Below are 13,728 nucleotides of genomic sequence, written 5' to 3'. Positions count from 1 at the left end.
TTGACACGTTTACTGGCAGTCGTACGACGCTTACGTTCGTCGAACGGTATACATGTATTCGCCAACGAAAGGTACTCGATTGTAAATAAAAATCGCGAGTCGATTCGTAAGCCAGATTTCTACGGTAGACTAGTTTTAGAGGCGTGTCGACGATTCGATCGATCGACCGATAGAGCGCATGGAACGCGGCGAATCCAAGGCGCGCGAACGACTTATCCGCTTCGAAGAAATGTCAGCTTTTTTGTACAGTTCCTGTATGATTAGTTTTCCGACGCGCAATAAAGAGAATAGCTTTCGATCTCGTCTTGTCGTTTGTCGAAGGAGAGACGCGTCGTCCTCCAAAGCGTTGCGCTACACCTCCCGCTCTCGAACCTGTCGCCAACATGGATTTCTCCACGATGCTCGGTAAATATTGTCTTTTCGCGGTCTGACGACCCGGCTGACGTTCGCGCGCCCCTCGTACTCTCTCGATCTCTCGTGGTCTGATCGTGTGCGCGATCAGTCCAACCATCGACGTCCTCCTGGACGAACCCCGAGCTCTCCGACTCTTCTTCTCGCGTCTTTGCTTCTCTCTTCGCTTCCGAATATTCCACGCTGTGCGCGATTCTCCGCGGCAGAAAGATGGGTAAGTGCTTGACATACGATTCGCCGATCGAGAAGATCGACTAATTCGATTCCTTATCGCGGATCACAGGAAGAACGCTGCCGACGCCGGTTGCTTGCAAGGTTTGTGGCGACCGATCTTACGGGAAACATTACGGGGTTTACTGTTGCGACGGTTGTTCGTGTTTCTTCAAGCGGTCGGTGCGTCGCGGCGCCCTATTCACCTGCATAGGTTCGCGACATTTCTCCTCTTTTCCTATCGTTCGAAATTCCAGCTGATCACGGAGACGAGATCTCGCGATTCCGCCCCTTTTTTTTCAGCCGGAACCGGAGCGTGCTTCGTGGACAAAGCGAGACGCAATTGGTGTCCGTATTGCCGCCTGAACAAGTGCTTTACCGTTGGCATGAACACGGCAGGTAAGCATAATCGAATCGACTTCGATCGCGAACGCAAGTACGCCGGCCACTGTACGACGTACGGGGCCAGCGAAACGAGATGCAAACAAAGCGAGTGTCGCGAGCCTCTTCTCGACGTGTCGACGCGACGCGACCATTATTTTTACCGCGATTGTATCACGCGCGCGCGCGCGCTCTCCAATAATATCGTATAAACAGTCGATCCTTGGACAAAGAGAACGCCAGACGATAGCACGTCGTTTTTGTCTTTTGTCCAGCCGTTCAGGAAGAGAGAGGACCGCGCGTTCGAAACAAGATCGCATCCGTCGCGCGTCATTTCTCTCGTGCATCGTCATCGCCACCGCCGCCGCTGCCACCGCCACCGCCACCGCCGTTCGTATCTCTTTCATCTTCTTTGGACCCAGGAATCGTAGCACCGATTCTAATCGCAAAGGAGGTGGCCGTCGCTGCAAACCCAACGATGCGATATCACGCGACCGACGTTAACGTCGATAACGGACTGTCTTTCTCGTCGATGAGACGGATCCTCTATTCTCCTCGAGTGCCTACGATTCTTGTCGCTGGTAAACGAAGTCGCACGGTAGAACGATCGCATGGTAGAAACGGTAGAAACAAAACGAAAGAGAAAAACGGAAGGTGATAGCGTCGTACGAGGGGGACGCGCGATGCTAACGAGGCGCAATTGCTTCCAGGAGACACGATACGATACGAAGTCGCGGCACGGATATTCTTCGCGACCGTGCGAGCCGCTCGCCAGCATCGAGAGTTTTCGATGCTCGCTTTCGACGAGCAGAATAAGATTCTTCGAAGAGGATGGGCTGCGGCGTTCGTTCTGCGAGCTGCGATCTGGCCGGTCGATTTCACTAATTTTCCAAAAACGACCCTCTCGGCTGACAGACACGCTGACAACACCGAACACCATCACCATCACGCTGTGTCCGCGGCAAGAACCACCATCTCCAATTTGCGTCCCGATCGAGTCGAGCTCTCGATTCTGGAAACCTTGATCCTCTGTCGACCCGGTAATCAATTATTTTTACGCACGATACGCGCGCTCCCCGCGCGTCTACGATCTTCGCCAACTACGAGCACCATTTCTTCCAACGTCCTGTGCCGACAGTGTTTTCTCCCCTTTTCTAAAGCTTCTTTTTTTTTTTCTCCTGGAAATTCAGAAATCGCCGAGACGGCGAACGGCATACGTTTGACGTCGCGAGCAACGGACACCGCAGTGGACACTCTGGTTCGACATCTTGCTGGTAGAACCGAATCATCGGCCAGGGTGGCCAAACTTATGCTCGTCCTTCCCATCTTGACGGGATCCTGCCCCCGGGAACTAGCCAACGATCTTTTCGCGCCTATCATCGGTGACGTCGACCTCGAAAAAGTGATCGCGTCTGTGCGCTGACTCGATCGTTCGTTCCACCGTGTTCGTGTATCTTCCTCCCTCCTAAAAAAATCTAGTCACCGCGCCGCAAAGTAATCTCCTATTTCCCTCCGTTCTTTCCTTCCATTTTCTTTCCCCCTTTTCCCCATCCTTCGTAAGCCAGTGCGTAAAAAGCGTTTGCTACGTGAAACGTTTACGCTTACTTCCTATAAAAATTCGTCACGGAGACGCAACAAGGAACCAACACTGGATGAAAGAATTGCGATCGGCATTTATTTTCTTTGGCACTTTATTGACACAAATGTAACGATCTTACATTGAGTAATATTTACAATCGCTTACAGTAATATGGCGCATCAAAGAGGAAGGAAGAAAGGCGGAGTTCGCGAAACGGAACGCGTCAACGTTCGGCGAAAATCAGCGACGATCCGTTGCGCGCTTCCTTCTCGTTTCGTTCATTCGCTTCCAGCGATATTACGAAACGAGTAACGATAAATTATCGGTACGCGTTTATAAGTAAAAAGGAAAGATGACGGGAAGATGCGGTTAGAAAATAAACTAGATATTACCACATAGCTGTGCTATAAATTGCAAAATCTTCACACGCACACACGAACGCGCACGCACGCTATCGTTAGTAATAAATTACAATACTCACACACGGTACAACGCATATTTTCTTAAAGTCACGCTGTTGCGCGACATATAAATCTGTAAATTTATTAATTATTCGTGGCTTCGCCCCAATTCGCGTTTTAACTCGTATTTCCGTTTAACGTAGCACCAGAGCGAATAACGCGGCTTTTCTCTCGCCGAATCAAACATCTCCAAAGATATTCTATAGAATCTCTTCCTATTGCACCTTGAAGCGCGTGAAAATCGATAAAACTAATCGCATCTCGAACGAACGATCAGTTGCGAATTATCATCGCGTATAGAGATACGTTGAAAGTCAATCACCGACTAGCAAACTATGTAATTCCGTGCCATTGCGATGACATTATGGGCTAAGGGTTGTGTCGCTCGGCTCTAAGAGTTCTAATGCAATTAACCAAACTGCCGGCAATGACCTCTCAGAAATCATTCATTCATCGATTAACTTATTAAAGCGAAACGGACAAGCCCTCTTTTGTTATCTTATCCTCTTTTTTCTCCCCTCCTTCGAATCTTACAAACATCAATAAAACTTTTTTCTATACTTTCGATATCTTTCTTCCTCGGAATGTCTGTGTAACTGATTCAAAAGTTCGTTCGGTACGTACCACAGTTTGTTGCCGTTAACGAGAAGAACTTCCGTTACCTGACAACATATGGCAGCCATATTAAGCTGAGCGGTCAAGTCGGTACGATCACGCGGATGAATGTATCGCGGTGGAAACAAAGACGGTGCTACTATCATCGCTACGTTGTGGATCGACATTTTATTCGACGCTTGATTTTCCACGATCGATTCGAAAAATTTAACCAACGCCTTCAACGTACACCGATTCTCTATTGGCAGCAATAGTACGAGCAAGTTCAATGCGTGCGACAACTCCTGGTGATCCTTCACTCCTGCGCATACCAGAATAAAAACAAAAGCTTTTATTTAATAAAATATATCGCAAAAAAAAAGAGAAACTCACGCGTCGAAGTGCGTGTACGTTCTTCGAAATGTAGCGCGTCGAACGAAACGAGAGCGCAACCGAAAGTAGAAAACATCTTAAGCTTAAGACGTTCGTAACTTACCGTGACTTTGGTAGAAAGCGTCGATAAGCTCTACGGTAAGCAGCGGTTGTGGCAGGTCACGCAACAACTTTTTCAAAACTGCCGACAAATCGTGGCACGACATGCATTTGAACAACTTGTCCATTTCTTTCGGCTTGCAATAAAAATCCACTTCCAACTGTCTGCACATCGATTCGACCTGAACGAAACAATGATAGTGTCATTTATTCCATACGTATGTATTTAACATATCGATCTTCGTTGATAATTTCGATTTGTTGAAAATGTACTTTTTGCTTGTGTCCACCAACGCGAAGGATACCTTCCTCTTTTATCCCTCGTCTTGTTAATTCGTTAAGAAGCTTTTGAAATACCAGTGGAATATTACTCTCCTCGGACGATAATTGACTGTCTCGAAGTAAAAGAGTCGACAACGAAACCCCGAACAAGTTTCCAGCTGCGAATATAACGGTGTTCAGTAATTATAACATCGAGTCTTACTTTTTGGTTAAGCAGTTTACTAGTATCGTTGCGAACCTTTCGTCCGACGCTTATTCGGTTTCCGCTTTTTCAATGGTAGATTATATTTATCGAATACAGCGGTAAGTTCAAGCCACAGCAATGGTTGTAACCTGGTCAAATCTCGCTGCGTAAGCGTTTCTACTCCCAACCGATTCTGTACATCGTCGGCCAAAGCAAGAGCTTCCGACTTCCAGATTTCTGAGTTTACCTCGTTCGTTCTACACATTTCTTCGAAGCTCAAGTGACCGTGAGAGGATGTTCGATTCAACGGATGAGTAATCAAACGTTCGTCCACTGGTCTCGTTAATCCATACAGACTGCTATGACTTCGGGTTACCGTTGCGTGATTCCCCGAATTTCTTCTAAAATTTCATACGTAATCCAAATTACGTTATCGGTCGAGGCGATACGATATTTCAACTAAAATTTTTCAACCTAAAAAGCTAGAAACACACCTCAACGTAGTATCCGTTGGAGCGTTCTCGATAGCGTCGCCTAAGTCCGTCGCATTTGCTACTTCGCTAGGATCGCTTCCGCTTCGTCTTTGTATACTGGGTTTCGACATGTGTATCGTTCCTAATCTCTGGTAGCTTGTTAGCTGAATTCCTTCTATAAACGAACGTAATGTGCCCTTGTGATCCTATGATTATGTAAAAAAGAATTAGGAAAAGCGTCGTTGCAACGTCAAATACCTGAATCGTTAGCAACGTCTCCTCGTAACGAGTATCCGGCCCATCCACTTGAAGAGACATTTCCGAAAGGAAACACCGATCCCGATGTTATCGTCGTGTCTATCGCCGACGATGGCGCACTCGGTGTTCTACGTACCGTTTCTTTGTACTTGCAATCGTTTGGTAATTGATGAAAAACCGATACAAAGTTTGGTACGGTAACAGTACTTGAAAAGTGAAAATACGATTAACACGTGTACGAGTGACTACGGGTATGGAAAAGCATAACAAACAAGTCTTACCTTGTATGATGAGCATCGTCAATGGTAACCGTTGCCAGTGACGGAGGCGAAGCATTCTCTGGCGTTACACCTGTTACGGAATCTAAAGAATCGGGCGTGGCACTACGCGATCTCGTTCCAGTACTAGATGCCTAACGACGAACAGTTAACAAAAAATAATTGATCTTTCGACGTTCCCTTTTACAATTTCTAAATTTCTATGTAATATACATTTTATAATTCGCACCTCTATATCTTTAAAGACATCTCTAATATCCGGTTTACGAACACGTTGTCGTTGATTAAAACGTTGTTTCACCGTATGATTGAGCGATTTAACGCGACGTCTCACTGCTTCAGCTTGTGCTCGCGATAACGGACGTAATGCTGCACCCAATTCGTCTGGCAGTACTTCTCTTCCAGCCTTCCATGCTTCCGTCAACTGTCCTAAACCAGCTGTACGTAACCATTCAGCTTCCTCTTCACCGTCTTTCAAAGTCAATTTAAATTCTTCGTTACGATAATTGTCATTATCAATTATAAAGACAAACAGTAAGAGAAAACTACGTACCATCGTAGTTACGTGGATATTCCTCTTCGAGGTAATCATCCAATAGTTTGGTTTCTTCCATCATTTTCTGATATTCTTCCCAATACTCTAAAAGGTGGTTGTCACCTCCTATATACGTAGTTGTCTGTGCTCTCTCCATAGTTTTTAATGTTTTGTTACGTACGCTTTGAAGAATATCAACTTTTATTAATCTGCTGTTTAAAAATTGTTCTCCCAGGTGTCTGCAAAAATAAGAAGGCGTTCAGACTCTGACCATCGTACGATAATTTATAAAATTTCGAATAATAATAGCCATAAACGTCGATAAACTTTTAAAAACGATCGTTCAAAAACCTTGTACGTCGATACGATACGTAATTTCGCTTACGACAGTTTGGATCGTGACATTTTTTTAAGAAGTTTATAATCTGCTTTTCAAAGTAGGACACAAATCAAATTAACATACACATTGCCTCGAGGAGGTATCGCTGACACTTTCAAACAATCCATGTTGAAAGGAAATGGCACGAAATACGAATAAACAAAAATTCAAATAGATTCTTACGTTATGCAAAGTATACGTATTTGTCTATCGAAATGCAGATAAGGAAAGCGCGAACATACGTATATTCCATGAAAAATGCAACTATGAACAAAGATTTCGAAGAATGTAAATGTTATTGTGTCTAACCTTTTTCTATGATGGAAACTTTTGCGCGAAAACACGCGTACTAAGAGACTTATGAATGAAATACGTACATTTGTTTGTAGATGTTATCCGTGAATGTCCTATCATCGCTTGCACGATCATCTTATTCCATAAATAAAGCCTAAATTGACAGTGGTTGACGTGGTTGCATGAATCCTCGAAAGAAAACATACAAAGGAAGAAACAACTTTTATTAGCGTTTGATCGTGCTGAGAAATTTTTTTACAACTAAATAAATAGTTCATGCACGAAGAGATTATTTGCTATTTCCAAGAACATATATATTCGATGTATGCCTTTGAATCACAACCATCTCGTTAATAAAATCGTACTCGACTCGTCACTCCGAACTCGACGTAACGAGTCTATCTCGAAACTTTAACCAACAACTTTTCGCGCCTTTGCATAATTCCCGCTTTTCCGAATTTAACTTACGTTGAAAATAGAAAACGCGAAAACGTGTTCTCACAACTTGACAACCTGTTGCTGACGCATACGATTCCCACTCGTATACTTACACACTGATTCACACCCACACCATTGCTGTTTTTGTGCTGACACCTGCGCCACCCATGCATCTAACCGTTCACGCCATCTGGTTTTCCGATACTTTAAACCATTGACTAAGTACAAGATAGACCTAATATTCGATGTGGTTCGTCTAGTTTTACTTCCATTTTCATCTGCTTCTACTTCGTGACATCAAACATAAAATATTTATAATCCTAATCTTTTTACCATATACTTGTTTATAATCTTGTATACGATATTTATTATTACTTTTTTATATTTACTTTCTATAATAACTCCTTACAGAAGTAACTCAGTTTATTACTTGCAACTAAAAGGGACTTAGAATATAGATGTAGATTGAAATCTCAAATTCAATTTACGCTTTGTAAAATCGTAAAAATCCAGAAACTGTAGATGCTAATCTATTAGGAGAATTAAGCATAAGAATCGCGAGCGAATCGTCTTCTCGTAACAGGCAATGAGTGAATCAGAATTATCGTCGAATCAAAAATAGAACGTCGTGCAATATTAGCGACACCATACGGAGTTAGTCGAAAGCAGGCGTTTAGTGGCAATTCGAAAAACAGTGGCAAATCGCTACAGTGTAACACAGAAGAAATATTAGCTTCACTTGCCTTACAGTATAATAAATTAAATATAAGAGTACTGTAATTTGTTTTAATATTATTCATAAAAAAGAAATTTATTTGTTGTTATTGAAAGTCTGAAATTGTTTAACGATCATCGTCTATTGAGAAGAGTTTACGAACCTTCATTCACGCCGTTTACAGTTAAAGGGAGTATAGGACATAAGCTCAGGGGCTAATTAGAATGATACGATCGCAAAAGGAGCGCTTGAAAGATGCAATTTATTTATATATTTGCCTATGTCGCATATTACTGTTTTCGAACACGAAATACGTATCTGTCCTTGTTGCATACTACTGCCCTCTTTGTTTAGGACCGTTCATGTTGTCTGTCTTTGCCGCATAATCTTGCGTTCTTTGTCTACGGACACAGCATGTACTGCCATCTATCCTCGCATGCCCCAAGTCGCTGTTCCTTCCGCATTTAGTAGATGGCAGCACATGGTTCGTCGCACAATCTTGTATTTTTACCTACGGACACACCATGTAGTGCCATCTATCCTCGCATGCCCCAAGTCGCTGTTCCTTCCGCCTTTAGTAGATGGCAGCACATGGTTTGTTCGTAGACAAAGAGCCAAAATTGTGCGATAAGGACACGAATATATACAAATATTAGACAAAGGAAGCGATAGTGTGCAATAAGGACAGATATATATCTATTGTTAAACGAAGATAGCGATAGTATATGGCAAAGATAAACAATACGAGCAATGCTAGACAAGAAGATTTTGCAACGTGCGAATTTCATTAGTAAGAACTGTTGAGTCAAACATGGCTGTTCTAAGAAATGGCTTGTTGATGATTTTTTAATTTTCTTCCAAACACAATTTCAAATACAACTTTTAAAATACAAAATTTGTAGCATGCGAATTAAGTAGAAATAAGTTTTTAATTGTTACGAATCTGGGCTTCCAGAATTTCTGCTTGGATGATTCAGCATACAACATAAATCTTAGACGACGCCAACGCGCCAATTCTAGGCAATTCTCCACCCAACTTTCATTTTTCTTCCGTCCCGCTTATGTAAATATCTATATATATACATGTCGGAGATGAAAGGACAACGGGGTCACCCGTTGGAATTGCTTGGAAAAGCCTCAATAGCATTCACGAAATAACCCAGACACAGTCATTCGAAACTTGAGACAATGAGCTTAGGCTCGAGGCGACAACCGGTCGCCGAGCGTAACCGCGGTCACGGGATGAACGTTTCACCTAACGGAAAAGTACCAATATTGTGAGACACACGTTGTATTAAGAATCAAACCCTGGGCAAGAGCAATGTCGCAGTTATGTGAGTCTGCCTAGCAACGGTAGCAGTTTGTTGGTATCCCAGGCCAACGTTAAACAAAACCAACGCAACCGTAAGGAAAAGAAAGTTTCCATTACTCAGTTTTTCTTGTGATCTCCTTGGTGAGTGACACATTGTCTAGAGAGCGATATAAAGAGTGTCATAGCGAGCGATACTTTTGTGTATAGAAATTCTATTCTGAGTTTAATAAAGAGTGAGCCCGTGGACCGTGGATTCGCTATACCGAATCTAAGGTCATTGCCATCAGCGTCTAGTTACCGTTGTTACTGTTCAAACTTATTTCTTCTGTATTTGTGTTAATAAACGTTATCTTGATTGTGAAATAACAATGAACAACCAAGGCGAAGATTCTTTACACGCCCATAATCAAAGCTCAAACAACTCAACTCCGACATACATATATAGCTTTAAGACGGATTGTAAACGGATTTGTAAACGTAATTTATAAGAATTTTACGTGTATACATTTAGACTATTGTATTTTTTCGCATATTAATTATTTTTAAGTAGAATTGAATAAATTATTACTGGATAAGAATATCATAAGATGCACAGAGTTAAGCTATATTATTATTAAATTATATTAATATTCGTAATAGAATTTATGCAATTTATATAATTTGTACATTGTACATTACTGAATTATTTCAATAAACGTTTAATTAAAGTTAATCAGCAGTTTAATCATTTCATCGCCTGTCCAGCTATCGTAGAATGGCCAATCCTAATCCTTTAACGAGAAGTAAGGTGGCGGAACTTTAAAACAAAACTCTAAAATTCGAATCTCGAAAAATAGCCTTGTTCACCATTAAATTAGTTCGCGTCATTCGCGGGGAATGAGTCGTTTTCTAACATTCCCACTGTTATTGGAAATAACGTCATATTCCAGGAATTCGTCAAAGTTGATATTTTCGATCAAATTGTAGCACCGATTTTGCGATTTTGTATCAGGAGAACATGACGTACAGCAAGTATTACGAATCCGGAGATTCTGGGAAATGACGTCACATTCCAGGAATTTTCCAAAACTTAAATTTACGAGATTTCGATCAAAGTTTTCGACGATTTTGTATCAGGAGAACATGATATCACAGGAGGTGGAACGAATTCGGCGATTCTGAGAAATGACGTCATATTCCAGGAATTTTGGCGATTCTGGGAAATGACGTCACATTCCAGGAATTTGCTTAAATTTTACATAAATTTTTGAGTTTTCGACTAAAGCTTTCGAAGATTTCTTATCAGGAGACATAACATCCTAGGAGTTGGCACCATTTTTACGATTCCTGGAAATAACATCATATTCCTGGAATTTTTCGAAACCGTTTTGGGTGATCCTAATTATTTCCTAATTTAATTTTTTGTTTTTTGCGGATTTCGGATAGTGAACAATATAAATAACAAGACTGTAAAATGTTGTTAAACTATTCTGATTTATTGAAACTCTTTTTAAATACATTTTGTATAATTATTCTACAATTAATAATCTCATTTTTAATTTGTATTATATAATGATTTCTAAGAAGATTATTGATTGTTTGTTGTTGCTGACTGCTTACAGTATCTTGGATGTTGTTTCTGCTCCCAAAACAGCTTTTCTGTAATGAACATAGAAAAAGCAATTTATTCCTAATGTTCAATTAAAGTTTTAAACAGTTTTTATGTTTTTTCATAAAGAATATCACCAATAATAGTGAGATTACATATTTTAAGAAATATGGTAAGTAAAAATCTCTATCTAGGAGAATCTTCTTTATTAATAGCTGAGTATTGAAGTAAATTGTCATTGTCTTTATCTGACTCATTTTTTAAAGGCATTACATGAATTCTTAAATCGTAATAACTTTACATATATAGTATATTAACAGGAGTAATACTACAGATGTAATACCATAGAAGTATTTTTATAAAAGTAGTTATGTATATGTGAATGAAAGGGATATCTCCAAAAAAAACTACTTTGATAACTATTGGGAAAAGATAATCATATAGAAGCTGGCACATTCTACTACAACTGCAACATATTCTATAAAATTTACTTTGTAGCATGTTGTTTTTGCGAAAATATTAGAATATGAATTTCATCACAATGTAAATTAGTAAATGTAGAAATAAATAATCACGATTATACTCTAGATATTGATGTAAATTCACATTTTTGAGAATACAATTAAAAAAGTAGAATCTCAATAGGAAATTGTTTCATCTAAGTATTATAGGAAACACTCTTACCATTTTCATGTCACTCGAGTGTTTATCCATGCCAGTATACATGTATAATGTCACGCTCATATATTATCACGTCTATCCTGTCCTTAGTCAATGCTTCAAACATTCAAACCTTACTTTCGCTCTTGCCAATTCCCAATCACGATTAACCATTAACTTACTTGTCTGTAACATTGACTTTTTAATTATAACTAATTAAAGAATACTACTTTATGACAATCGCAAATTGACGTGAATCGTATCTACGAGGTGCGTGTGATTCTTGTTTAGGAAAAAAAAAACAGAATGTCTAGCGAAGATACATGGAAAAATGAAAGACAAAATAAAATAGCAATTTTTCTAAAAACGCATAATTCTTTTATTTTAAATTATTATTACGTAACGGATCGTAATATTACTTTAAATAGTATACCATCTTTATCATCTCTTAATGCAAATGGTACCAATATGATGTTACATAGAAGATCAAAGGAGAAACCTTATGTACTAGAGTACTCTTAATATATATATATATATATATTTCTTAATACATACATATATATAACAGAATTTTTTCATGTTCAACTCCTATTAGCACGGTTGCCCCATCCTCTTCTATGTGTATCTTTATATTCATCCATGGCACGTAATTGTCTCAAGGTTTCTGGATCATCAGCTTCGATCATTTCTTCTTTTTCGATATCATCTTCCTCATTACCCATTCCTTGTCTGTTTACTAAATCTTGCAAGCATTTTGAATTTGTTTGATGCTGTTGTGAAGGATCGGGCCAGCTAAGATAGAAATACATTGAAATATTTGTTAAATCTTAATTAATTAAAAGCATTGATGTACAACTGTACAACTCTCTACTTACTCTCCTTCTTTCACTCGTTGATCATAAAATTCTTGAACAGTAAGAACAGGTAAACTAGGATAACCAACTCCAAACACCTTTTTCTCCACTTCATCTCGAGTGATAATAATTGGTTGCAGTTTTGGAGCAGGTGGTTTACGTTTTTGCGAAATCTGGGTAGACATGGTTCCAGATTTTCCCATGTTTTTCATATGTTCTAAAATTGGCTTTTCGGCTGCTAACGAGTTCAGTTCCTCTATTGTCAAATTTACGTATAATTTGATAAGCATTACGAAATATTCTCTTTTAACCTCATCATCTATGTTTGGATTGGACAGACTTTTCTTCAATATTTCCAAACGCGATTCCAACTCTTTTTGCTCTTTGAATCTCTGTAGTTTCGTGTTTCGTCGATTTACCTACAAATATAATACACATGCATGTAGTAGATGTATTATTATGAAGTACATTTTTACAGTAATGATCTTCAGAGACCTGTAAACCTAGAATAGACTTACCATTTCGGTAATTAATTCAGCATTCGTTCGAACTCTCCCAGATACGCTTTCTTTCTCATGCTCCGAATTAATATCGGGCACTTCGATGTTAGTCAAACCATAAGTCTTAGCGCGTTTCAAAAAATCCACAAAATAAATTTCAGCTACGTTAACGATGTGCATTCGATCATCTGCATTACAAATTTTTGTAGCCAGTGTACCGAGGAACGCTGGCAGTAAAAAGTATTTGATGTTTTCCGTAGCCACCTCTTCGAAACTTTCATTTTGGCTAAACATATCGACTATAGAAACTAGTCTTGTAGCTTGTTCTAACATATTCATGGTACGTTTGATATCAGACTGGCATATAGCAAAAAGAAATAAAAGACATGTATTATGTATGTACGTAGGAAAAATATAAATTGTTTGTGCACATTTAAACATTTGTGATATTTAATTCGGAAGCAGGATTTTTATGAACAACTGTATTTCCGATCAAAATTTGGAGAAACCCAATTTGGGGAGCAAAGAGAAGATCCTAAAAAGAATTATACATAATTGTTGACAATTAGTACCTGAACTTTGGAACTGTTGGTAGGTTCATCTGTTTTATTAATATTATTAAATAGCTCGAACGCTTTGTCGAATAATTCTGATAGCGTTGCAACATCTCTCCCGTCATTTTCTGAACTCGACAAATTTTCTTCCGACATAACTATCGTTTTGATAGCTGTCTTTGATACGTAACGAAGATTAAAAAGGTTATGTACGATTGTACGATCGTACGACGCAAAACAAACATAACATCCTGAAGTTGTAAGCATAGCGTAATCAACTTCGATAATGAAAACAA

At 39.6% G+C, this 13,728-nt stretch overlaps 3 protein-coding genes and 1 long non-coding RNA gene across 8 annotated transcripts; 1 reads left to right on the top strand and 3 right to left on the bottom strand.

The window, feature by feature from the left end:
* The first annotated feature begins 19 nt into the window (after nucleotides 1-19).
* Nucleotides 20-3,073, top strand: Hr83 (nuclear hormone receptor 83). Of its 4 annotated transcripts, none has more exons than XM_072002115.1 (6): nucleotides 20-625; nucleotides 695-835; nucleotides 925-1,020; nucleotides 1,278-1,583; nucleotides 1,713-2,042; nucleotides 2,193-3,073. In XM_072002115.1, the coding sequence occupies exons 1-6, from the start codon at nucleotides 622-624 to the stop codon at nucleotides 2,423-2,425; spliced, it is 1,110 nt and encodes a 369-aa protein (XP_071858216.1). In that variant the 5' UTR covers nucleotides 20-621; the 3' UTR covers nucleotides 2,426-3,073. The 4 variants fall into 4 exon arrangements, with proteins under 4 accessions (XP_071858216.1, XP_071858215.1, XP_071858214.1 ...); XM_072002114.1 differs by having other exon boundaries at nucleotides 1,278-1,625; XM_072002113.1 differs by having other exon boundaries at nucleotides 1,713-3,073.
* Nucleotides 2,676-7,505, bottom strand: Conu (Rho GTPase-activating protein conundrum). 2 transcript variants are annotated; one of them, XM_072002105.1, is made up of 11 exons: nucleotides 7,280-7,505; nucleotides 6,895-6,965; nucleotides 6,157-6,377; nucleotides 5,833-6,074; nucleotides 5,607-5,737; nucleotides 5,326-5,531; nucleotides 5,089-5,242; nucleotides 4,649-4,995; nucleotides 4,402-4,568; nucleotides 4,133-4,310; nucleotides 2,676-3,958 (listed from the first exon to the last, which is right to left on the bottom strand). In XM_072002105.1, exons 3-11 carry the CDS (start codon nucleotides 6,293-6,295, stop codon nucleotides 3,582-3,584), a joined length of 1,941 nt encoding a protein of 646 aa, XP_071858206.1. In that variant the 5' UTR covers nucleotides 6,296-6,377; nucleotides 6,895-6,965; nucleotides 7,280-7,505; the 3' UTR covers nucleotides 2,676-3,581. The 2 variants fall into 2 exon arrangements, with proteins under 2 accessions (XP_071858206.1, XP_071858208.1); XM_072002107.1 differs by having other exon boundaries at nucleotides 7,363-7,466.
* A 3,225-nt stretch (nucleotides 7,506-10,730) lies between these two features.
* On the bottom strand, nucleotides 10,731-12,059 carry LOC139986919 (uncharacterized). Its single transcript, XR_011799758.1, has 2 exons — nucleotides 11,549-12,059; nucleotides 10,731-10,914 (listed from the first exon to the last, which is right to left on the bottom strand). It is a non-coding gene; the product is annotated as an uncharacterized lncRNA (long non-coding RNA).
* A 7-nt stretch (nucleotides 12,060-12,066) lies between these two features.
* Nucleotides 12,067-13,687, bottom strand: Tap42 (immunoglobulin binding protein Tap42). Its single transcript, XM_072002650.1, has 4 exons — nucleotides 13,451-13,687; nucleotides 12,897-13,235; nucleotides 12,400-12,797; nucleotides 12,067-12,316 (listed from the first exon to the last, which is right to left on the bottom strand). The coding sequence occupies exons 1-4, from the start codon at nucleotides 13,586-13,588 to the stop codon at nucleotides 12,106-12,108; spliced, it is 1,086 nt and encodes a 361-aa protein (XP_071858751.1). The 5' UTR covers nucleotides 13,589-13,687; the 3' UTR covers nucleotides 12,067-12,105.
* Nucleotides 13,688-13,728: the final 41 nt, after the last annotated feature.

This window comes from Bombus fervidus, chromosome 4 (genome assembly GCF_041682495.2).
Source record: "Bombus fervidus isolate BK054 chromosome 4, iyBomFerv1, whole genome shotgun sequence".
Taxonomy (NCBI): Eukaryota; Metazoa; Arthropoda; class Insecta; order Hymenoptera; family Apidae; genus Bombus; species Bombus fervidus.
Note: the sequence above shows the minus strand (reverse complement) of the source record. Positions and strands in the feature narration are given on the sequence as shown.